Source organism: Pelodiscus sinensis, chromosome 5 (genome assembly GCF_052426305.1).
Source record: "Pelodiscus sinensis isolate ZL-2025 chromosome 5, ASM5242630v1, whole genome shotgun sequence".
NCBI classification, from domain to species: domain Eukaryota; kingdom Metazoa; phylum Chordata; order Testudines; family Trionychidae; genus Pelodiscus; species Pelodiscus sinensis.
This window is the reverse complement of record NC_143056.1, coordinates 32,030,630-32,054,303: the sequence shown is the minus strand read 5'-3', so window position 1 is coordinate 32,054,303 and position 23,674 is coordinate 32,030,630. Positions and strand designations below refer to the sequence as shown.

Genomic DNA, 23,674 nt, shown 5'->3' with positions numbered 1-23,674 from the left:
ATGCTCTCTTTCGAAGACGGCCTCTTTACATTGAAGAACGCCTTCCTTCGAAAGAGGAACTTTCGAAGGAAGGCGTTCTTCCTCGTGAAACGAGGTTTACCGCCATCGAAAGAAAAGCCGCGTTCTTTCGAAATAATTTCGAAAGAACACGGCTTGAGTCTGGACGCAGGGGAAGTTTTTTCGGGAAAAGGCTACTTTTCCCGAAAAAACCCCTGAGTCTGGACACGGCCTGAGTCTGGGGAGGATTGGCAGGAGGCCTGCATGGTCCGCCATCCCATCCAGCCCCAGACTGGGCCTGGGCAATGCTGGATAAGCTTTTAAATTTATGAATATATTCAACAGTCCAGGTGTCATTACTGATCCTGCTTTTTACCTCTTTTCAATGTGAAACTGACCTTTGTTTCCTATCTTTTAATCTATTAGGGCACGTCTACACTAGGGAGTTATTTCAAAATAAGTTATTTTCAAATAATTCCCAAAATAATAATTTTGAAAAAGAGCTATTCCTCTTCACAAGCAGTTATTTCAAAATAATAAGCCCTTTATTTTGAAATAATGGGCTTGATATTGTGGATGCTCATCTTGTTATTTCAAAATAGGGGGAATTATTTCAAAATAACTCCCTAGTGTGGACATTCCTGACTGATTAATGGGAGGACCTTCCCTCCGATCCTATGACTAATTACTTTGCTTAAGAATCTTCGGAGTGGGACCTTGTCACAGGCTTTTGGAAAGACCACATGTTCTCTCTCTCTCTCTATATATATATAGGATCATCTTTGTCTGAATTTTGTGGACACTCTTAGAGAATTTGAAAGCATTAGTGAGACATGATTTCCATTCCTCTATATATCATGTTCATCTATGAGTCTGATAATGCTGTTCTTTACTACAGATTCAACCAGTTTGACTGGTACCAAAGTTAGATGTGTTGGCCTTTAATTGCCGGGAGCATCTTGCAAGTTTTGATACAGTGTTTGCAGTTTTAATATTTATCTCTTAACAGCTTATTTGTTAGTAAGATTTCAGTATTCAGTTCCATAAATAAAATATGCAAATGTTTCATTCATCCTTTTTCCATTGTCCTTGGAACTCTAACCTCACAATACCTCATGCTTCTCTGGTATCACCACAATTAATTAGCATTTGGGTCATCTGTGGCTCTTCCAGCAGAAATGCATGGCACATAGTTTCTGTGAGCAGTCTGCGGACAACTAAATCACTGGGAGCAGCTCTCTTAAAAACAGAGTTCTGAGTGCTCAAAGTTCACACTGTCTTTTTTATAGTTTTTTTCAGAAGTTTTTTTTATTTAAAATGCAGATTTCTTGCTCTGCATCTCATATTTGCTATGGTGCTAACAGCCTACATTCTGGCTTCCTGTTCCACTCTACTGAACACTCACTCTGTTCTTTCCCCAACATCACACAAATCTTTCTTAGTTTTGTTTGTATGGTTATAAATCTTTAGCTAATCATATTCCCTTGTCAGTTGCTTAGCTCTCTCCAGCAAGGTTCTGTTGTTGCATTTCACTCAGTTTTATCCCCTTCCATCCCCTGAAGGTGCAATGGCAGTTTTGTTCTGATTGCTTAAAATAGCACTATTATATAATTATTATAATTATAATTATAATATTATATAATATCACTGTTTGAAGCAATGAGAGAAAAATTGCCATAGCACCTTTAGGAGATAGAAGGGGGGCAAGGAGGATAAAATATATCTCTCTCTGAATTCTTTAATCCCTACCAAGGACATCCATCATTGTGAAGGCCAACTTGTGTCCAGCTGAATATGCTGTAAAATACTCCATTGTCTCTATCAGAAATTGTAACACATGTAGAGAAAGTGTTAAACAATTGCTATAATCAGGATTTAAACATGAATGCTGTAAATAACTGAAAAAAAGAGTTTTGTTCCCTTAAAAAAAAGAAACTGAAGATTCTTTTGAAATCGAATGTCTGGAAATAGGCATGAGAAGTCTGGGAAAGGAAACTAATAATAATACATCAGCATAATGGAGCTCTACTATCACCTTTAGTTTGTCTGGTTTCACTTTTGCTAGGGTTCATCTTCGATATTAATATTGTCTCAATTGTGGGAAGTTTTTGCAAGTTCAAAACCTCACAATTAGTTACCCCTTGAATAACATCTGGACGTAGTAATTATCTCACAGATGGTAAAATGCTGTTTAAGATTTGCTGTCTGAACTTTATTTCATGGCACATTTTTATTGAGAAATACTTTGCTTTACTTTCTTCTAAGTTACCTTTCAAAATTTATGGATTTATGGAGAGAGAATGTTTATCACTAAATCAACATTTTATTAGCTTAAGATAAGCCTGTGCTTGTTGGAATATTTTGAATCAATAAACTTTTAATTCAATAGGAGACTTTGTCTGCCATAATGTGAACAAATTACCAAGGAAGCCTGATATTGTGACAAGGTGATTACTAAAATTGTCAGCATTTTTACTGCCATTTGTTTTGTGAAGGACCTTTCTATCTCAGACTTGCTTATTGCCCAATATCAGCAAATACCCTAAATTTACAGATTATCTCTAACATTTGCTTTTAAATTATCTTTCTAAAATATCATTTTATCCTGAAGCCTAGATGAAACCAATAGTCTCTTCTACACTCTGTTAATAAGCATCTCTACTTAAAAAGAAAATGATAAAGTCTATGTCTATCACACAGAGATATCAGGGCTTTCCTTGTAATTTACTTGTTAATTTCTAAAAAAATTTCAACATTAACAACTTGATTTAATGAGAATCTGTCATATATTCTTGCTCTCAGCACAGAAGAGGAAAGTAGCTTGATAAATCCCATTTAACAGAACAATGTCTTATTCAAGACAAGAGAGTCTGAATTCAAAAGAAACACTCAGGAAGGATGAAGAACACTCCGAATTTCACAAGCATAAGAAGCAGGTATTAAAGCATTTAAAAATACTAATGGTGTAACATGCACGGTGTGCTAATGCAAGCAAACACATTTTGTGTAAGGAGATGGTATCTTCTGCAGGGCTAAATAAAGCAGATGTTTCAACTGAAATTTACATTCTTCCTACTGAATATTCACAAGGCATATGAGACAATTTTCCTCACACAGAAGTTGCAATGTTAATTTATCAGTATGGGCAGAGGAACATTTCAAGAAAGCCAAATCTGGATAATTTAGCACAATGTTGCTTTTAGTTCCCTGAATAATACAATATCAGTTAAGATGGGGTGGGGAACCTTTTTTGGGACAGGGCCAATCACCCACAGAAAAATTCAATCTGGGGCTGCACACAAAAGTGAAAAGAAAAAAAAATGCACAAAACAAGCAAACAAACCCCCCAATCCTCCCCTCACACACTAGAGCTTGGGGGGTGTGGGATGGAGTGGGGGGAGGGACCCTAGTAGATTTTGTGTGCTATAGCCCTGAGGTAGGGCAGTGGGGGGGTCTGGAGTGCCAGTGTGGACTCCTCAACGCTGGGAGGGAGAGGCCCTGAGCATCAGGGGCCAGATCCAGGCAAGGTGAGGGCTGCCTCTGGTCCCCTGGCATGTGGTTCCCACCCCTGCAAGGTGTGACATAACATTAAGATAAGGTGAGTGATATAACATCCGTATCATCCATTATATCTTAACGGATCAACTTCTGTTTGTAAGAGAGACAAGTTTTCAATCTTAGAGCTCTTCCGATCGTCACAGGTATATTTGCACTGAACACACACCATACTTGCACTGAAATATGTACAGGTCTTTCTAGTTCTCTGTACTTTTCCCCCCTTAAGCAATAAAAATCTCGCTGCTACTTGGGAGAAATTTATTTAAAAGTGAGAAGGGCTACGAAAATGCTGCAAATTTCTATTACTAAATACAATAATCTTAAAATATATCTGATTATTGTAATATCAAAATTGTGAAATATCTATTTTACATCTTGGATAATTTTTTTCCTCTAAATGTCTATTTATTGATCTATGCTGTAAATTTTATTCTCTCTGTTGAGGTCTTTAAATCTTCTCCGAAAAGAAAGCAACAGCCCACTTTGAGTTGTACTAGAAATCAAATTAACAGCAGTAACATTACATATTAGACTACTATAATGCTTATCAACAGTGATGGCTTAAGAACCTTAATAATAAATGTTACCAGTGACTGGCCATTATTCTATTTCTTCCTGAAATACTTTTATTTGGAGTCCTCTAGAATGAATACTGCCTTTTTAATAATTAGATTAACGTACTAGTTGAGTGCTTTCAGATTTTGTAAGATTACAGCCCTCAGGGTGATTGAATGGGTAAATAGCATCAGCTGCACTTTGCATACTGTGCACTACTTCCACTACTGATAAACAATATTTACATTCTGTGGTGGAGGAATATGTGATTTTTTAAAGTCTTTTAGAAATTAAAAGTAGATCCATATAATGAATACTAAATACAAACTGAAAAAAGAGAGTAAAACCCATGAATGTAAGCATCTGGTGGGTTACCTTTGAACAACAGATCAAACTACAAATTAAAGTCTTAATTTAAAAAAAAGATAAAATTGATTTCTGATAATCCTCAAACTGACAATTAGCTTTTAATAAAGGTTTTGAAAAATATGGGTTGTTAAAACTTCTGAAATAATTTTGGTTTTCACCAGTATAAGAAGCTGAAGTAAACTTTTGTGTCATGGGTTTTGTATTTATTACAAGAAGATGTAGACTTGAATGAAATAAGCAGCTCACAATCTTCAGGTTTTAAATTTATATCAAGAAACTACAAAGGCCATGGACTAAATTTTTATTCATACAGCATAAGAATGGCCATACTGGGTTAGACCAAAGGTCCATCTAGCCCAGTATCCTGTGTGCTGACAATGGACAATGCCCCAGAGGGAGTGAACACAAGAGGTAATCATCACGTGATTTCTCTCCTGTCATCCATATCCAGAGAGAGGCTAAGGACCATCATTCCTACCTATCCTGGCTAATAGCCACTGATGGACCTACCTCCATGAATTTATCTAGCTCTTTTTTGAACCCTATTAAAGCCCTAGTCTTCACAACATCCTCTGGCAAAGAGTTCCACAGGCTGACTGCGTGCAACATGAAGAAAAACTTCCTTTTGATTGTTTTAAACATGCCACCTACTAATTTCATTTGGTGGCCCCTAGTTCTTATATCATGAGAACAAGTAAATAACTTTTCCTTATTCACTTTGTCCACACCAGTCCTGATTTTAGAATCATAGAAAACTAGAACTGGAAAGGACCTCGAGAGGTCATCGAGTCCAGTCTCCTGCTCTCACAGCAAACCAAGCACAGTCTAGACCAGTGTTTCTCAACCTTTTTTTAGTACCCCGTTTAAAAAATATATATATTATAAGTACCCCCAGTACCTACAGTTTTCAGACACAATTTTTTTTCTACCATTGCAACACATTTGTTTAATGTTTAACTTAATTGTAGCCGGCCAGGCAATGAAATTTTTGTATGTAAAAAGTACAAAAATAATAAAGCGCTGTAAAACTTAAAACAAAAATTCAGTTTTCTCCAAATTTCAGTTGTGTTGACGTACCCCCCCAGACTTCTCTCAAGTACCCCTAAAGGTACTTGTACCTCTAGTTGAGAAACACTGGTCGAGACCACCCCTGAGAGATGTCTATCTAACCTGCTCTTGAATATCTCCAGAGATGGAGATTCCACAACCTACCTAGGCAATTTATTCTAGGGTTTAACCACCCTGACAGTTAGAAAGTTTTTCCTAATGTCTAATCTAAATCTCCCCTGCTGCAGTTTAAGCCCATTACTTCTTATCCTTTCCTCAGAGGCCAAGAACAACAATTTTTCTCCCTCCTCCTTGAGACACCCTTTTAGATACCTGAAAACTGCTGTCATGTCCCCTCTCAGTCTTCTCTTTTCTAAACTAAACAAGCCCAATTCTTTCAGTCTTCCCTCGTAGCTCATGTTCTCTAGACCTTTAAACATTCTTGTTGCTCTTCTCTGGATCCTCTCCAGTTTCTCCACATCCTTCTTGAAATGTGGTGCCCAGAACTGGACACAATACTCCAATTGAGGCCTTTGCGCAGAGTAGAGTGGAAGAATGACTTCTCGTGTCTCGCTCACAACACTCCTGTTAATTCGTCCCAGAATCATGTTTGCTTTTTTTGCAACAGCCTCACACTGTTGACTCATTTAGCTTACGGTCCACTATGACCCCTAGATCCCTTTCTGCAATACTCCTTCCTAGACAGTATCTTCCCATTCTGTATGTGTGACACAGATTGTTCTTTCCTAAGCGGAGTACTTTGCATTTGTCCATATTAAACTTCATCCTATTTACCTCTGACCATTTCTACAGTTTGTCCAGATCATTTTGAATTATGACCCTATCCCTCCAAAGCAGTTGCAACCCCTCTCAGTTTGATATCAGACAATCCAGGAAGTTTTTGGATAATGAAGGGGATAACTTCCTGGTACAAGTGCTGAAGGAACCAACTAGGGGCCATGCACAGTTTGATCTGCTGCTCACAAACAGGGGAAGTAGATGTGGGTGGCAACCTGGGAAGCAGTGATCATGAGATGGTAGATTTCTGGGTCCTGACCAAAGGAAGAAAGGAGAGCAGGAAAATGCACACCCTGGACTTGAGAAAAGCAGACTTTGACTCCCTCAGAGAAATGATGGGCAGGATCCCCTGCGGTGCTAACATGAAGGGGAAAAGAGTCCCGGAGAGCTGGCTGTATTTTAAAGAAGCCTTATTGAAGGCACAGGAACAAACCAACCCAATGCGCAGTAAGAAGAGCAAATATGGTAGGCGACCAGATTGGTTTACAGGGGAAATCCTTGGTGATCTTAAACACAAAAAGGAAGCTTAAAAGAAGTGGAAACTTGGACAGATGACTACGGAGGAGTATAAATATATTGCTCAAGAATGCTGAGGAGTAATCAGGAAGGGAAAAGCACAATTGGCATTGCAGCTAGCAAGGAATGTGAAGGGTAACAAGAAAGGTTTCTACAGGCATGTTAGCAATAAGAGGGTGATCAGAGAGGGTGTGGGGCCCTTACTGGATGAGGGAAGTAATCTAGTAACAGATGGTGTGGGAAAAGCTGAAGTATTCAATGCCTCTGTCTTCACAGACAAGGTCAGCTCCCAGACTACTGTGCTACACAACATAGTATGGGAAAGAGGTGGGCAGCCCTTGGAGAAAGAACAGATTAAGAACTATTTAGAAAAGCTGGACACACACACAAATCCATGGGTCCGAATTTAATGCAGCCGAGAGTACTGAGGGAATTGGCAAATGTCAATGCAGAGCCTTTGGCCATTATTTTTTAAAACTCATGGAGATCGGGAGAGATCCTGGATGATTGGAAAAAGGCACATAGTGCCCACCTTTAAAAAAGGTAACAACAACAATCCAGGGAACTACACACCAGTCGGCCTTACCTCAGTTCCCGGAAAAATTACGGAAGGGATCCTCAAGGAATCCATTCTGAAGCACTTGGAAGAGGGGAAGGTGATCAAGAATATTTACCATGGATTCACCAAAGGCAAGTTATGCCTGACCGATCTGATTAGTTTCTATGAGGAGGAAACTGGTTCTGTCGACAGGATGAAGTCAGTGGATGTGACATACCTTGACTTTAGCAAAGTTTTTGATATGGTCTCCCATGGTATTCTTACCAGCAAGTTAAGGAAATATGGATTGGATAAATGGACTGTAAGGTGGATAGAAAGCTGGCTAGATTGTCAGGCCCAACAGGGAGTGATCAATGGCTCAATGTCTGGTTGGCAGTCGGTTTCAAATGGAGTGCCCCAAGGATCAGTTCTAGGGCTGGTTTTATTCAACATCTTCATTAATGACTTGGATGAGGGGATGGATTGCACCCCCAGCAAGTTTGCGGATGACACTAAGCTGGGGGTAGAGATAGATATATTGGAGGGCAGGGATAAGGTCCAGAGTGACCTCGACAGATTAGACGATTGGGACAAAAGAAATCTGATGAGATTCAACAAGGTCAAGTGCAGAGTCCTGCATTTAGGATGGAAGAAACCCAAGCATTGTTACGGGCTGGGGAGTGACTGGCTAAGTAGCAGTTCAGCAGAAAAGGACCTGGGGATTACAGTGGATGAGAAGCTGGATATGAGTCAGGTATTTCAATTGTATGCCTTTGAAGCCAAGAAGGCTAATGGCATATTAGGGTGCATTAGGAGGAGCATTGCCAGCAGATCTAGAGAAGTGATTATTCCTCTTTATTAGGCACTAGTGAGGCCATATATGGAATATTGTATCCAATTCTCCCCCCCCCCCCCCCAACAGAAAGGATGTGGACGCATTGGAGAGGGTCCAGCAGAGGACAACTAAAATGATTAGGGTGCTGGAGTACTTGACCTATAAGGAGAGGCTGAGAGAGTTGGTCTTATTTAGTCTGCAGAAGAGAAGCATGTGGGGGATTTGATAGCAGCCTTCAACTTCCTGAAGGGAGGTTCCAAAGAGACTGGAGAGAGGCTGTTCTCAGAAGTGATGGATGGAGGAACAAGGAACAATGGTCTCAAGTTACAGTGGGGGAGGTCTAGGTTGGATATTAGGAAAAACTATTTCACTAGGAGGGTGGTGAAGCACTGGAATGGGTTATCTAGGGAAGTAGTGGAGTCTAGAGATGTTCTCTTGCTCAGCCCTGCTCGGGAGCAGAACCTGTGGCACCTGAGGTTGAGTACCGTTGCAAAAAGATCTATAGCTGGGAAATCCCACCTGCGAAAAACAGAGAGGAGAACCTTGGTGTTGATCCCCCATTCATGCTGCTCTGAGAAACGTCTGCTCAGTTTGTCAGCCCTCATGTTCTGCTGTCCTGGTACATATGTGGTGGTTGGAGTTATGTGGTTCCTGATACACCAGTTCCAAAATCTGATTGCTTCTGCACATAGTGAGTGTTATTGGGCACCACCCTGTCGATTGATGTAAAACAAAGAGTGTGTGTTGTTCATGAGGACATGAAAGATTGTTGCCCTTTATCAGGGGAAGGAAGTGAGCGCATGCCCTGCGAATGGCCTTGAACTCCAGGATGTCGATATGAAGGTTCCTCTCCTATTGGGACCATGTGCCCTGTATTGCCCTTGCGCCACAATTGGCACCCTAGCTCCTAAGTGATGCATCCGTCAATATAGTTACTGACAGATCTGTAAGGTAGAAGGATATACCGGCAAGTAGGTTGGTTGAAGTCCATCAGTTGAAAGATTGTAGAATTGTCAGAGGAAGTGTAAGACTCCTCATGAGGCTGTGTCAGGTTGGAATGTAGGTGGCTGAGAGCCAATGCTATAGGCAGCACATGTGTAGCCTCACAAATAGGACAACAAAGGTTGTGGCCACCATGTGACCCAATAATTGGAGGCACGTTCAGGCTGTGGAAAAGGGAGTATACTTGATCCCCCAAATAAGGTAGCACAGTGCCTTGAATCTATATGGTGGCAGATAGGCTCTTGCTGTCACTGAATCTAGAACCGCTCAGATAAATTCTATTTTTTGTGCGGGCTGTATGGTGGACTTGTGTATATTGATAAGCAGTCCAAGTTGGGAAAAACATTCCCTGGTCGCGGTTGTCATCGCTATAGCTTGTTGATTTTCTGGATCTCTTGATTAAACAGTCATCGAGGTAGGGGAAGATGATGTTGTTCTATCTTCTGAGAAAAGGTGTGACCATGGCTAGCGTCTTCAAGAACATTCGAGGGGCCGTAGAAAAAGAAAAGGGGAGGACCTGGTATTGGTAATGGTCTTGACCTACGACGAATCTGAGAAATCTTCTGTGGGCAGGGTGAATGGTTACATGAAAATATTCATCCTGAAGGTCGAGGACTGAGAACCAGTCCCCTTTGTCCAGTGTTATTATTGAGGACGGGTGACATGGAGAGAAATGCGCGGATATAGTCGAGGAGTGTGTAGTAGTGTGCTGTGGTAATGCAGTAGCTGCATCTCTTGGGTGTTAAGCCTAGGAGGAATGTGGTTGCTACCCCTGCCATGATTCCCAAAGGGGCCACTGAGGCTGAAATTGCTGTGGAGAATACATCCACGGCTGGCTATGCCATGGGAAATGTTGTAGGGAATGATCCCAGTATGAATGCCAGGGAGCCACTGAACCTGATGGGGATGAATGGCAGGATGAAAATCTACTCCTATGCCTGCTGCCGTAGTCAGTTCATGGTGAAAGCAGCATAGGAGAGTGGGGAGCCCTTTCTGGCATATGAGTGTGCCCATGGGCATGAGAAAACAGTGAGGAGCACAGCGAGCAGGCTCTTGGACTGAGCAGTGTGCCCGGTTGTGGGGATTTTTGTAAACGATTCACCTTGCGCAACGCTTTCTTATGCTGTGGAGCCAGAGCGCAGCTGAGTTTGGGTTGACTAGGGATGGCTTGTTCAGGCATTGTAGTGGTGCTTGTGGTGGCATATGTAGCTTTGTAGGGGCCGCTGCCTCAGCAGCACTGACCAGTGTGGTGCACTTAGGTTCTGACTCAGTTCTCCTGGCTGGTGCAGACTTGAGCTTCTCCATGGTGCCGGAGACTGACGGCACCGGGGAATGGGAGGCTCGGGGCAGAACTGTTAATGAGTGTGCCAGAGAAGCCTGCAAAATCTATGAGTCTTTATGGGGTGGTGAGGCAGCCCTGTCAACAGGCTTTTGCTGTCTCCGTGTCTCCTGCAGACCTACAGACTTCCCTCTCTTTTATTAACTCTCTACTCCTCTCTACCCAGGTACAGGCAGTCAAGATTCAGAAAAACATAAATTTGAACTTCCAAAAAGTTCAAGTTTGTTGAGATCTAGTTTTGGCCTAAGACGGTTTAAAGAATAGGTTAGGCAAACATCTGTCAGGAATGATTTAGGTAAACTTGTCCTGTTTGGAGATGTCCCTTCCAGGCCCAATAATGAAGTTCAGAGCTGGATGTAAAGTTCCCAAAAAATTCATGTGGTTTTAGATTACATGTTCTAATCCAAACATGTCTCTATTTAACAGCAACTCATCTGGCTGATAAACAGTAAGCGAAGAAGATCTCTAAAAAGGATTAAATCTACAATGGTAATGACTATTCATTATCTGAATAACTGGAGACGTAAAATAGGGTCTCTCAAAGCTCTTGGCATCCACTTGAAAAACAAATGTTTCTTTGCACACATAAGTAGCTAGATTTTAAAATTTCATAACACATTTCTTGTATTTGCTTGATAAAACAAGAGCAGTGAACTAGCTCAGAATGTGGAGTGCTTACAAGACAAATTTCCTTTTTTGGATTAAAATGCTTTTAAAAAATAGCAAGTGAACATAAGAATGTGAAAGTAGAAAAGTCCCACTGTACAAATAACAGGTTCTTGCTATGGTAAAATACACACTGCATGAAGCCTTTATAATTCTGAAATAAGGAATTTATAACCGAATATCTATTATAATGGCAAAAATATATCTTGTGCATGTGAGAGTAAACATCTGATCTAACCTGATGGTTTCAGAAATAAAGCAAGGAAGTACAATTGTTTTCTTATTGAATAACACTGTTATATTTCAACGACTCACAGGTTGTTGAGTTCTAATTTACAGCTGTCAAAATGCCATAAAGACATGTCAGATTGGTAAACCTTTCCAAAAGCATTTTGCATTGAAGTAAACAAGAATTTATGTGTCAAAGACAATACGAAAAGTATGTTCTAGTTTTGACATAAAATCTACAAAAGCAAGAAAACAAATAGCTAAGAAAATAAATCTCTTCATCTTTGTGATATAATATGATGTAGAGTAGGATAATATGATATAGAGTAGGATAAGCGCGACCAGGAACAGCTAACAGGAGAGTTTGGAGAGGGAGTTCTCCAGGTAAAAGAGGAGTAAAAATGGGACCCTTGTGGTAAGTGGCTGTCTGGAGTGTGTGTTTGTGTGTGGGGGAGTTATTTGCAGTGTGCTGAGATTGTGTTTGTCTGTTTGGTTTGTTTGTTTGGTTTGTTTGTTTGACGGAGCTTCTAAAAGGTTTGAAATCTAGAAGCCTCTGTTAATTGGCTGAGCCTCAGTCAGGGGGAGGGGCTACCAGAGCTATATAAGCCTGTGACTCAGCGACCAGGGAGAGCGTGACCAGGAACAGCTAACAGGAGAGTTTGGAGAGGGGGAGTTTAGAGGGCACTAGTGACTTCTGTCCTTCTTAAAAACCTAACTCTTAGAATAATCTATACTCCAGAAGTTTAAAAAGAATCCCAGTTTATACTTAAACTTATTCATTACAAACATGGAGACAGAAGCCCAGCAGCAGAGTGGGGGCTATCCTGTTTATTGTGTCGAGTGTAACATGTATGATTACCTGCCCTGTGGGCGGGTGGCGTATGTGTGCACCCGTTGCAAGGAGCTCCTGACCCTCAGAGACCGAGTTCGGGCTTTGGAGGACAGGGTGGCTGAACTGGAGGAGCTAAGGGAGGTAGAGAGCTATGTTGATGAGACTTTCCGGGACACTGTAGTACTGTCCCACCTCCAGTCTGAGAGCCCCAGTGTTCTTAAGGAGGATGAAAGTCTCAAGGGAACAGAGCATTTAATGGGAGCAGAGGGAAACCATCCCGTAGTTGGGATCCTCCTCCCAGAGGATGTTGCGGTATCATCTCGCACTGAGGATATCTCTGACGGGGAGGGAATGCCAGTTAGGAAGAGGCAGGTGTTAGTAGTGGGTGATTCGATCATTAGAAACATAGATAGTTGGGTTTGTGATGACCCGGAGAACCGTATGGTCACTTGCCTGCCTGGTGCGAAGGTTGCGGATCTCTCGAGGTATCAAGATAAACTTATGTGTAGTGCTGGGGAGGAGCTGGTGGTCGTGGTACACGTAGGTACCAATGATGTAGGGAAGGGTAGGAGAGATGTCCTGGAGGCCAAATTTAGGCTGCTAGGAAAGAGACTGAAATCCAGGACCTCTATGGTGGCGTTCTTGGAAATGCTTCCAGTTCCACGCACAGGGCCAGGTAGGCAGGCAGAGCTTCAGAGTCTCAATGCGTGGATGAGACGATGGTGTAGGGAAGAGGGGTTTAGATTTATTAGGAACTGGGGACACTTTTGGGAGAGGGGGAGCCTATACAGGAAGGGTGGGCTCCACCTAAACCAGGGTGGAACCAGACTGCTGGCACTAAACATTAATAAGGCCGTAGAGCAGTTTTTAAATTAAGAGATGGGGGAAAGTCGATTGGTGCGGAGATGCACGTAAATCGGAGAGAGAATTCTCTTAGAGGAGAATCTGTTGACAGAGATTCTCTAAGCTGTAGTCGGACAGAGAGGAGGGGGGAGGGCAAACCATGGGCCAGAGCTGACAAACAACCGCATACAAAGGAATCCAATGCATCAGGGAAGGGCAGACAAATAACCAGTGGCAAATTTTTAAGTGCTTGTACACAAATGCTAGGAGTCTGACTAATAAGATGGGTGAACTAGAGTACCTCGTACTAAATGAGGAGATAGACATAATAGGCATCACTGAAACCTGGTGGAATGAGGAAAATCTGTGGGACACAATCATACTGGGATATAAAATATATAGAAAGGATAGAGCAGACCGGGTGGATGGCGGAGTGGCAATGTATGTGAAAGATAATGTAGAATCAAATGAAATAAAAATATTAAGTGAATCAACATGTTCCATAGAATTGCTATGGACAGAAATTCCATGCTCCAATAATAAGAAATTAGCAGTAGGGATATATTACCGACCACCTGACCAGGACAGCGATACTGACATAGAAATGCTAAGGGAGATTAGAGAGGCTACCAAAATAAAGAACTCTATAATAATGGGGGATTTTAATTACCCCCATATTGACTGGATACATGTCACCTCAGGAAGAGAAGCGGAGATAAAATTTCTCAATGGCTTAAATGACTGCTTCTTGGAGCAGCTAGTGCAGGAACCCACAAGGGGAGAGGCAATTCTTGATTTAGTCCTGAGTGGAGTGCAGGATCAGGTCCAGGATATAACCGTTACAGGACTGCTTGGGAATAGTGACCATAATATAATAACATTCAACAGTCCTGTGGTGGGAAGAACACCTCAGCAGTCCAGCACCATGGCATTTAATTTCAAAAAGAGGAATTACGCAAAAATGAGGAGGTTAGTTAAACAGAAATTAAAAGGCACAGTGACTAGAGCCAAATCCCTGAAAGCTGCATGGAAACTTTTTAAAGACACCATAATAGAGGCCCAACTTAAATGTATACCCCAAATTAAAAAACATAGCAAAAGACCTAAAAAAGAGTCACCGTGGCTTAACCACCATGTAAAAGAAGCAGTGAGGGACAAAAAGGTATCTTTTAAGAAGTGGAAGTACAATCCTAGTGAGATAAATAAAAAGGAACATAAATACTGTCAAATCAAGTGTAAACATGTAATAAGAAAAGCAAAAAAAGATTTTGAGGAACAGCTAGCCAAAAACTCAAAAAGGAATAACAAAATGTTTTTTTAAGCCTGATAAAAAACCTGTGGGTCCCCTAGATGATCGAGCTATAAAAGGAGTAATCAAAGATGATAAAGCCATTGCGGAGAAACTAAATGATTTCTTTGCTTCAGTCTTCACGGCTGAGGACGTTGGGGAGATTCCTGAGGAACTGTCCCAGATTGAAGTGCCATTAGAGGAGGTTTTGGAACAAATAGAAAAACTTAATGTTAACATATCTCCGGGACCGGATGGCATTCATCCAAGGGTTCTAAAAGAACTTAAATGGGAAACTGCTGAGCTATTATCTGTGGTTTGTAACCTATCCTTTAAATCGGCTTCCGTACCTAATGACTGGAAGGTAGCCAACGTGACACCAATATTTAAAAAGGGCTCTAGAGGCGATCCTGGCAATTACAGACCGGTAAGTCTAACTTCAATACCGGGCAAATTAGTCGAAACAATAGTAAAGAATAAAATTGTGAAGCATGTAGAAGAACATAATTTGTTGGACAAAAGTCAACATGGTTTCTATAAAGGGAAATCCTGTCTTACTAATCTGTTAAAGTTCTTTGAAGGGGTTAACAAACTTGCGGACAAGGGGGATCCAGTAGATATAGTATACTTGGATTTTCAGAAAGCCTTTGACAAGGTCCCTCACCAAAGGCTCTTGTGTAAATTACATGGCCATGGGATAAGAGGGAAGGTCCTTTCTTGGATTGAGAACTGGTTAAAAGACAGGAAACAAAGGGTAGGAATCAATGGTAAATTTTCAGATTGGAGAGGGGTAACTAGTGGTGTACCCCAAGGGTCAGTCCTGGGACCAATCCTTTTCAACTTATTCATAAATGATCTGGAGAAAGGGGTAAGCAGTGAGGTAGTAAAGTTTGCAGATGATACCAAACTGTTTAGGATAATCAAGACAGAAGCAGACAGTGAGGGACTCCAAGAAGATCTCACCAAACTGAGTGATTGGGCAACAAAATGGCAAATGAAATGTAATGTGGCTAAGTGTAAAGTAATGCACATCGGGAAAAATAACCCCAACTATACATACAGTATGATGGGGGCTAATTTGGCTACGACAAATCAGGAAAGAGATCTTGGAGTTATCGTGGACAGTTCTCTGAAAACTTCCACACAGAGTGCAGCGGTGGTCAAAAAGGCAAATAGGATGCTAGGAATTATTAGGAAAGGGATAGAAAATAAGACCCAGAATATCTTACTGCCCCTGTATAAAACTATGGTACGCCCACATCTTGAATACTGTGTACAGATGTGGTCTCCTCACCTCAAAAAAGATATTTTAGCCTTGAAAAGGGTTCAGAAAAGGGCAACTAAAATGATTAGGGGTTTGGAACGGGTCCCATATGAGGAGAGGTTAAAGCGACTGGGACTTTTCAGTTAGAAAAGAGGAGACTGAGGGGGGATATGATAGAGGTCTATAAAATCATGAGTGGTGTGGAGAGGGCTGATAAAGAAAAGTTATTTATTAGTTCCCATAATAGAAGAACTAGAGGACACCAAATGAAATTAATGGGTAGCAGGTTTAAAACTAATAACAGAAAGTTCTTCTTCACACAGCGTGTAGTCAACCTGTGGAACTCCTTGCCAGAGGAGGCTGTGAATGCTAGGACTATAATAGAGTTTAAAGAGAAACTGGATAAATTCATGGAGGCTAGGTCCATAAAAGGCTATTACCAGGGGATAAAATGGTGTCCTTGGCCTCTGTCAGAGGCTGGAGAGGGATGGCAGGAGACAAATCACTTGATCATTGTCTTCGGTCCACCCTCTCTGAGGCACCTGGTGCTGGCCACTGTCGGTAGACAGGATACTGGGCTAGATGGACCTTTGGTCTGACCCAGTACGGCCGTTCTTATGTTCTTATGTAATATAGTGTCTTTTCTGGTAAATTTAGTGCAAATGCCAATTGTTTCTATGTTTTAGAGTTTCTCTTAAAACTGTACATTTACTCATTCAAGCTATGAGTTTTTGGTTTACAAAGACTTTTAGGCATAGTTATTCAAGTTAATATAGGTGAATTTAAGATAATAGACTAATTATACAGTGTATAAGCATGTACTGACATGTAATGACATTGTAAAGTTAACCTACTGCAGTCTGTGTAGCATTTTATTTTACACTGAATTTAATGAGATTTGTAAAATATGTATTTCTTTTAACATGTCAAAAGCTATTAACCTCTATTGTGAACCTATCCCCCAAATAAAATCTGTTTTCAAATATGTAGTTGTCAAAAATAGTTAGTAAAGTAAGATATTTTTAAGGTGTAGGAGGGAGTTTTCTTTGTTTTGCAAATTTGTTTTTAAAATTACAACGAAAAAATGTACTCAGAATTGCTTAGATACAAATGGAATGGATAAAGTATCAGATCCTAGCTAGACAGGCATGACAAAAGTTAATCTTTATTAAATATTTAATAATGATAACACTTCCTAAAATATGTATATATTTATATTGAAATAAATGTAGTGACAGGCTGGACAATGGAACCTTTAAACACAAAAATAAATTAATCAGTAAAATGTAAAGTTTATATTGCAAGCATCTCCTCAAACAAATCTGCTAATGCAATTTTTTTTTTTAAACTTTTACAGCAATATTTCAGGTATCTAGAGAAAAATGTCATCATATCTTACACCAAGTGCTTCGGTCTTTTTATCTTGTGAGTTTTAACCGAAGATATGGAGAGCGACATTATTTTTGCCACATTTCCTGTTCAAGATACTAATTCTCACCTGTTTCAGGGTCACTGAAGTCAGGTAAGGTAATTGTAGTGAGTTGTCGTCTGTCTGCAATGGCTCTGTCTAACAGACTGCTCCCGCGTCCAGAATCACTGTAACATAATATTTAAAGGATGTCATTTAAAATATAAAAATCAAACACTGACTGTTGACATACAATTAATATAATGTCCCTCCTCACATGTTCTTGCAAAACAGTAGTAACCAAAGTTTAGTATTAAACATGGCCAATTATTCAGTCAAACAACTACACTAAATAAAAGCTAACTAAAAATAACCACACTTATTGTAGCAATTCTTGTTCCATAAATACTCAATCAGAATGGTCACAAAAGATACAAACATTTAAAGTGGTTCATATGTTACAGCTTTACAAGCCAAATATATACTTAGACTCGAGATATTAAACGAGTGCACGATACAGTACATTTATATAACAATCAGTCAAATGATGACAGTCCTAAAGAACACAGAATCTAAACGCATCCAAACCAGAACATAGGACAAAGAGTTAAAGTTGAAGAGAAGCTGTGGATATTGCTAACGAGTAAAAGAACTGCTCCAAGACCTGAATTTTAACTAGGGATCTGAAGAAAAGAGGATGTTATGCTAATGAACCAATTTACTTCTATCCTTAATTTAAGGCAACAACCTATGTAAAAATACAGATGGTATAGGAGACCGGTAATGAATTTTTCATCTCTGGTTCACTACATTTGAGTCTAGTCTGGCAGTGACAAAGTCAATGCCACCTACCTAGCTGATTTGGCAGCCTGCGCCTACTGGCCTACCAAATTCACGGTCCATTTTGGTTAATGTCACTGTCATGGGATTTTAAAATAGTAAATTTCATTATTTCAGATATTTAAATCTGAAATTTCACAATGTTGTAATTTATAGTGGTCCTGAACCAAAAAAAGTTTTTTGGGGGGAGGAGAGGAGGAGGTTCGCAAGGTTTGTTGGAGAGGTTGTGTACAGTACTGCTACCCTTACTTCTATACTGCTTGATGCTGGTGGCGGCAGTGTTGCCTTCAGAGCAGGGCAGCTGGAGAGCAATGGCTACTGGCCTTGGAGCCCAGCTCTGAAGGCAGAGCCAGCACCAACAGTCGCACAGAAGTAAGGATTGCATTGTATGGTACTGCCACCCTTACTACGTCCAATTGCTGCTGGTGGGGTGCTACCCATCTAAAATAATCTTGTTACTCTCCTACAACTCCCTTTTGGGCCAGGGCCCCTACATTGAGAAATGCTGGTTTCCCTTGTGAAATCTGTATAATATAGGGGAAAAGCACACAAAAGACAAGATTTCATTGTGGTGCCATTTTCAGCAGACAGGCCAGGATTTAATGGGAATGGAGAATGAATTTTCTCTCACCCCTGAAGTGTCCCTCCATATTGGCAGTAAGGAACACTAGCACATCAGTGAGGGGAAACTTGAACTGATACTGTCTGTGCCTTAAACATTCTGTGCATAAACATACAACTTTTGTTTCTAGAACTGTTAATTTGTATCTTTAAAAACAACTGTGCCGCAGGACTACTCATTTTTAAACTCATTATAGTTACAAACTTTAAGCACAGAGTGAAAATACTATTTCTTTTATTCAGCTTTCGCTAAAATGTTACTAAGAAGATCTTGAATGGCACTAATGTCATTGCTAGACTGCAATTTTTCTGTAAAGGGATGCTATTATAGCACTACCCAGGAGACAGAAGGGAATTTTCTGGGATACAGACTATCAGGCATAGTTATTACATCAGCTGGCACATATTTTTGGTAATTGCTATATTAATTTCTCCTTCAACTGAGGAACAAGGCCGCAAAGTATTTTTGAGCAGGAGAACAACATTTGAAGTGAACTACAATTTAATTACTGCACTGACATTCTGGGTGATTATCTAGTTTCCTCCTGTAGTTAGTTCATATTTTGTATTTATTCCAAAATAAACCTATATGGGACAATGTCCTATACTGCTCTAATTTGGAGTGTGTTCTAGCTTTTTCCTATTTAATTAACAGAAATGGAATGAATGTTACATGCATATACATTGTAGGGATGTAAAATTCTGATTAATAAGTTAACTGACTGTGAAGGATCCCAGGTGGGGGATGACTCCAGCCCAGCTGGAGCAGCCTGCAGGGCTCCCCTTCCCTGTCTTACGTGGGGCTGGCTGCTGGCTCCAGGCCCCAGCCATCAGCTGCAAAGGGTGGACTGCAGCAGCCCTCTACCTGTGATAGGCTGCTCCCAGGGAATGAGCTAATCTGTTACCCATTCACATCCCTAATATACTTTACTATATATTCCTTAATTAGGCTGAGCTGGTTAAGAAGGTAAGTAGTGCAAAATTAATAAGAGAAAAGTATAGAAAAAGAGAGCCTACAATAATTTTCAGAATGCTTTAGCAACCAGACTACAGATACATTGAATTTGATCCATTATTCCTTAATCCTACAAGCAGTGAGAAAGTATTATGATTAGCATTTTTATTACATGTGTTCTGTCCAGTTAGTCTCATAAGTAACATTAGTGAGGACAATAAGTAGTCTTGTGGCTCCTTAGAGACTATCAAAAATGTATCATGAGCTTTTGTGGGTAAAGCCCACTTCATCAGATGAACTGTTAATGGGGATTCTGCTAATTAATGGGGACAATGAGTCCAACCCTCTCCTACAAAAGGTGATCTGATAGCAACCAGAGATATGTACTATAACAAGTCAGAAAATGGAATTTTCATTCAGCAATTCAAATTAGAAAGGGAAACCTCTTCTAATTATAATATCACTCCATATTGAGCTACTACTGGTGTGAAAATGCAATATGCTGCAATAGGATAGGCATGTCACATTACCACAATCCTGCCAATGCTATATGAGGGGAGATATGCCACATCAGATGCTATATAAGGGAGCGGTGTGATACCAGCACAACTTCCAGAATGCCAATATGATGGGATTTGCAAAATCAAGTCTCTCCACTGTCCAGCATTTATTTATAGCCCTCCCTCCCTGCAGAGATCTACTATGATCCTGACTGTAATGTAAATAGATTTTTGTAATTTAATTGTTAGAATTTTTTTTTAACCAAAATCAGCAGCCTTGAAATCTGGGTTAATATCTAGTAAGGAGATACAGGTTCCTAAGTTCTTAAGGGAAAAGGTAAAAAGATCAGGAGAGCTGGCAACTATTATTTTTCAGAAATTATATAAAACCAATGTAATGAGAATACTAAGCTTTTATAGTTCAGAGCAGGTCAGAATTCCTGCAGGTATCTGGAGGAGTTGTTACTTAACTGAAGTATTTTTAGGCTGGGTAGCACTGAACCCATCAGGAAAGCAATGACAGAGCACAGTTAGACATCTGTAATCCACACAAGTATAACTGCATATTGCAGGAGGGTATAAAGATATGCTTGCAATGTTACACACACAGGCATGATACTGATATTAAACTTGTAAATGAATTGCAACCATTTTGCTCTGCAGAGCATTCTGTAAATTTGGATAAGATACTATTCCCCATACATAAACTAGGAAATATTAAATATTTTTCAAAGGACAAATACCACATCTGAATCTATTAACAGTATCTGCACTCTTGCCAAACAGTCTTATTCTAATTCAATTTCTAACCCCTTTTTATACAGGGGTAACAATCGGAACAGAATATTTAGGCTTGTAAATATTTATAGAATATACAAGGTTGTTGATTAATCTTAGCTAATAACAAAACAAAAATATAGTGCTACTCTCTAGCACAAATCTCCTCCCCCTTCAACAGAAAGTTACCCCCACAAGTGGCATCCGTCATGTTTTTAAACAGTCATACACTGCAGGAATTTAAATGAAATAGAAATATTCCTTATATCAATTATTTTTCCATAAAGCACACCTAAAGCTACGTCTTATATAGCTAGTACAAACAAACAATTAGACAGGTATTTGGAAGCAAAACTTTTTCAGGTATAAAAGATACCACAATGAAGGGCACACTTCAAGATGAACCTCCTGTCTCTCCTGTGGTCAAATTGCATATATTGCCATTGATAGAAAGGTAAATGATTCTGTGGTACTATGTGCTCAATTAGGATCTCGCCCTTTACAACACTAAAGAAATATCAAAGGGCAGAGACTTGGAATTAACTGGTCAATTATAATTACTTTGACAGAGCTAGTTTTTTGCCTTAAACGTCCTCAGTGAAAAGGGTGTCTTTAAGAAGGGCTTCCCTCTGCTATGCAGAACCTTAACTGGTATAAATTAGAACACCCATAGTTTCTCTAACTTATGGCCAAGCCAGGTCCAGCAGAGACCAAAGCGCAGCTTCGGGGATTCAAAAATAACTATCTTATGTGCCTTCTCTTCTCAAAGATCATTCCTACTCTCTGAATATCCCCATTGGAGTAGCTTATGTGTTACTTCTCCCAGATACCCCTCTCTACCCTCCCAGAAAATGGATGCTATTGGCTCTATTAGCAATTATCAAGTGAACTTGCTGAGTTTTAAAACAACTAGTAGTCCTGTGGTACCTTAGAGACTAATGAAATATACATACACAGTATCATGAGCTTTTGTGGGCAAAACTCAGGTCAAGCTCACCTCATCTGAAGAAGTGGGTTGCCCATGAAAGCTCATACTATGGTTAGTCTCTAAGGTGCCACAGCACTACTCATTGTTTTTAAAGATACATACTAACACAGGCTCTCTAAGGCTTAGTTGAGTTTTAGTTCTTGTTAAAGGCTACTCTGACTGTATATTAAACATATCAGACTTAGACCCCTAATCCCCTTTGAAAATCAGAAATCAATAAGTCCAGAAATCTCTAAGGGTATGTCTACACCTGCACCCTAGTTTGAACTCAAAATGCATTCAAAATAGTCAATGAAGTCAATGAAGCGGGGATTTAAATATCCCGCGCTTCATTAGCATGATCTCGCCAACGCGTTACTCCGATCAACAGCTGTTTCGAAAGTGAAAGTGCGTGCTGGGACGCGTTAGTTCGAACCAATGTTACTGAGGAGTTACCAAGGGGTTTGGTTCAAACTAACGCGTCCCAGCGTGCACTTTCACTTTCGAAACAGGTGTTGATCAGAGTAACGCGCCAGTGAGATCATGCTAATGAAGCGCAGGATATTTAAATCCCCGCTTCATTGACTATTTCGAATGCCTACATTTGCATCCCTAGTTCGAACTAGGGTGCAAGTGTAGACATACCCTCAGTTACCTTATAAAAGCAGAAATGCTAATCTGTAGTAAAAAAATTAGGACAGGCCTTTTCAGCTTTTGGTGTCATAAAACTTCTTATAATTAATCACTGATTTCTGTCTCAAAACTGTAGAGCAATGTATTGAAAAGAAACCTTTCGTAAAGAGAGACCAGACATACATTATATCCCAAGAACCATCTTAGTAGAAAACTCAAGGGAAAAGATTTATGAATTGTGATTAAATCAGAATTCTTATGACAAATTTTGATGTACAGGAGACAAAATCCAAAGTAGCTTTAGCATCTTACCTGGGGTTAGTGAGATTGTAACAGGACTTCCAAATCTGTAGCATATGTTTGCAGGTAAGGAGTGCTTCATCTGGGCCTCTGCACAGGGATTCCAATTTGGCTTTTGAAAACAGTAATCTAATGGAGAAGGGGAAATTTTTTTTTGAAAAGCCACACTGAAGCATAACTCAATCTTCATTTAAGAGATCCTTGCAATGATTTGAAAACAAATTGGAATACAAAAGTTCCCAATACTACCAACAAAGAACATAGGAGAATCTGAAATATTGACTATATAGTATCAGGTCCTGGAACTGTATTCTTTAAGGAATTTTCCTTGCATTACACATCACATACAAAGAAATAATTCTAATAGGAGTTCTATGTGGAAAGTTATGGATGGTAAAATAAAACCCATTTTTTGTTGTGGAAGCATAAACATACAGTAAATTAAATCTGATTTTCATATAATTTAAAATTCATGCAGATCTTGGTCTGAATTAGGAAGCACTCTTCATTTAAATTCTATGTTCAAGTGGGAGTCTCTATGTAATTTTTTCTTCTAATTCTCAATTCGGGCTCCCTTCAGTACCAAAATCATACACTGACTTCAGGATTTTTTTTTTTATTCTTGATGGAAGCATAGTGTGTTTTATTACTGCAAACACAAGGCCAAAATATCTGACCACAGAATACAATTTCTATGATACGCCACAATTATCAAATCAATCTTGGGGACCAGTAATGATAGTGGCATTCTGTAAATTTGACAGTGACACAAGGTGTGTGAGGTAATATATTTTATTGGATCAACTTCAACGGGTGAAAGAGACAAGCTCTCAAGCTACAGAGAGGTCTTCTGGATTCAGTAACAGACATTTCCTTAGATCCACCTCACTTGTCTAATATCCTAGGACCAACACAGCTCTAACAACACTGCAAATATGGTTTTCACCAGGCAATTACAATGAGGCTCAGTGGATTCAGAATAAAATGTTTTTTTATTT

At 39.9% G+C, this 23,674-nt stretch overlaps 1 protein-coding gene across 6 annotated transcripts in view; it reads right to left on the bottom strand.

The window, feature by feature from the left end:
- Positions 1-23,674, bottom strand: part of TTC7B (tetratricopeptide repeat domain 7B) — a 252,974-nt gene that overhangs the window by 78,359 nt on the left and 150,941 nt on the right. For all 6 annotated transcript variants that reach the window (XM_075926715.2, XM_089778382.1, XM_075926717.2 and 3 more), the window contains 2 exons: positions 22,689-22,805; positions 17,174-17,271 (listed from right to left, as the gene is read on the bottom strand). In XM_075926715.2, coding sequence (XP_075782830.2) covers positions 17,174-17,271; positions 22,689-22,805 — 215 coding nt within the window. The remainder of the gene's footprint in view (positions 1-17,173; positions 17,272-22,688; positions 22,806-23,674) is intronic.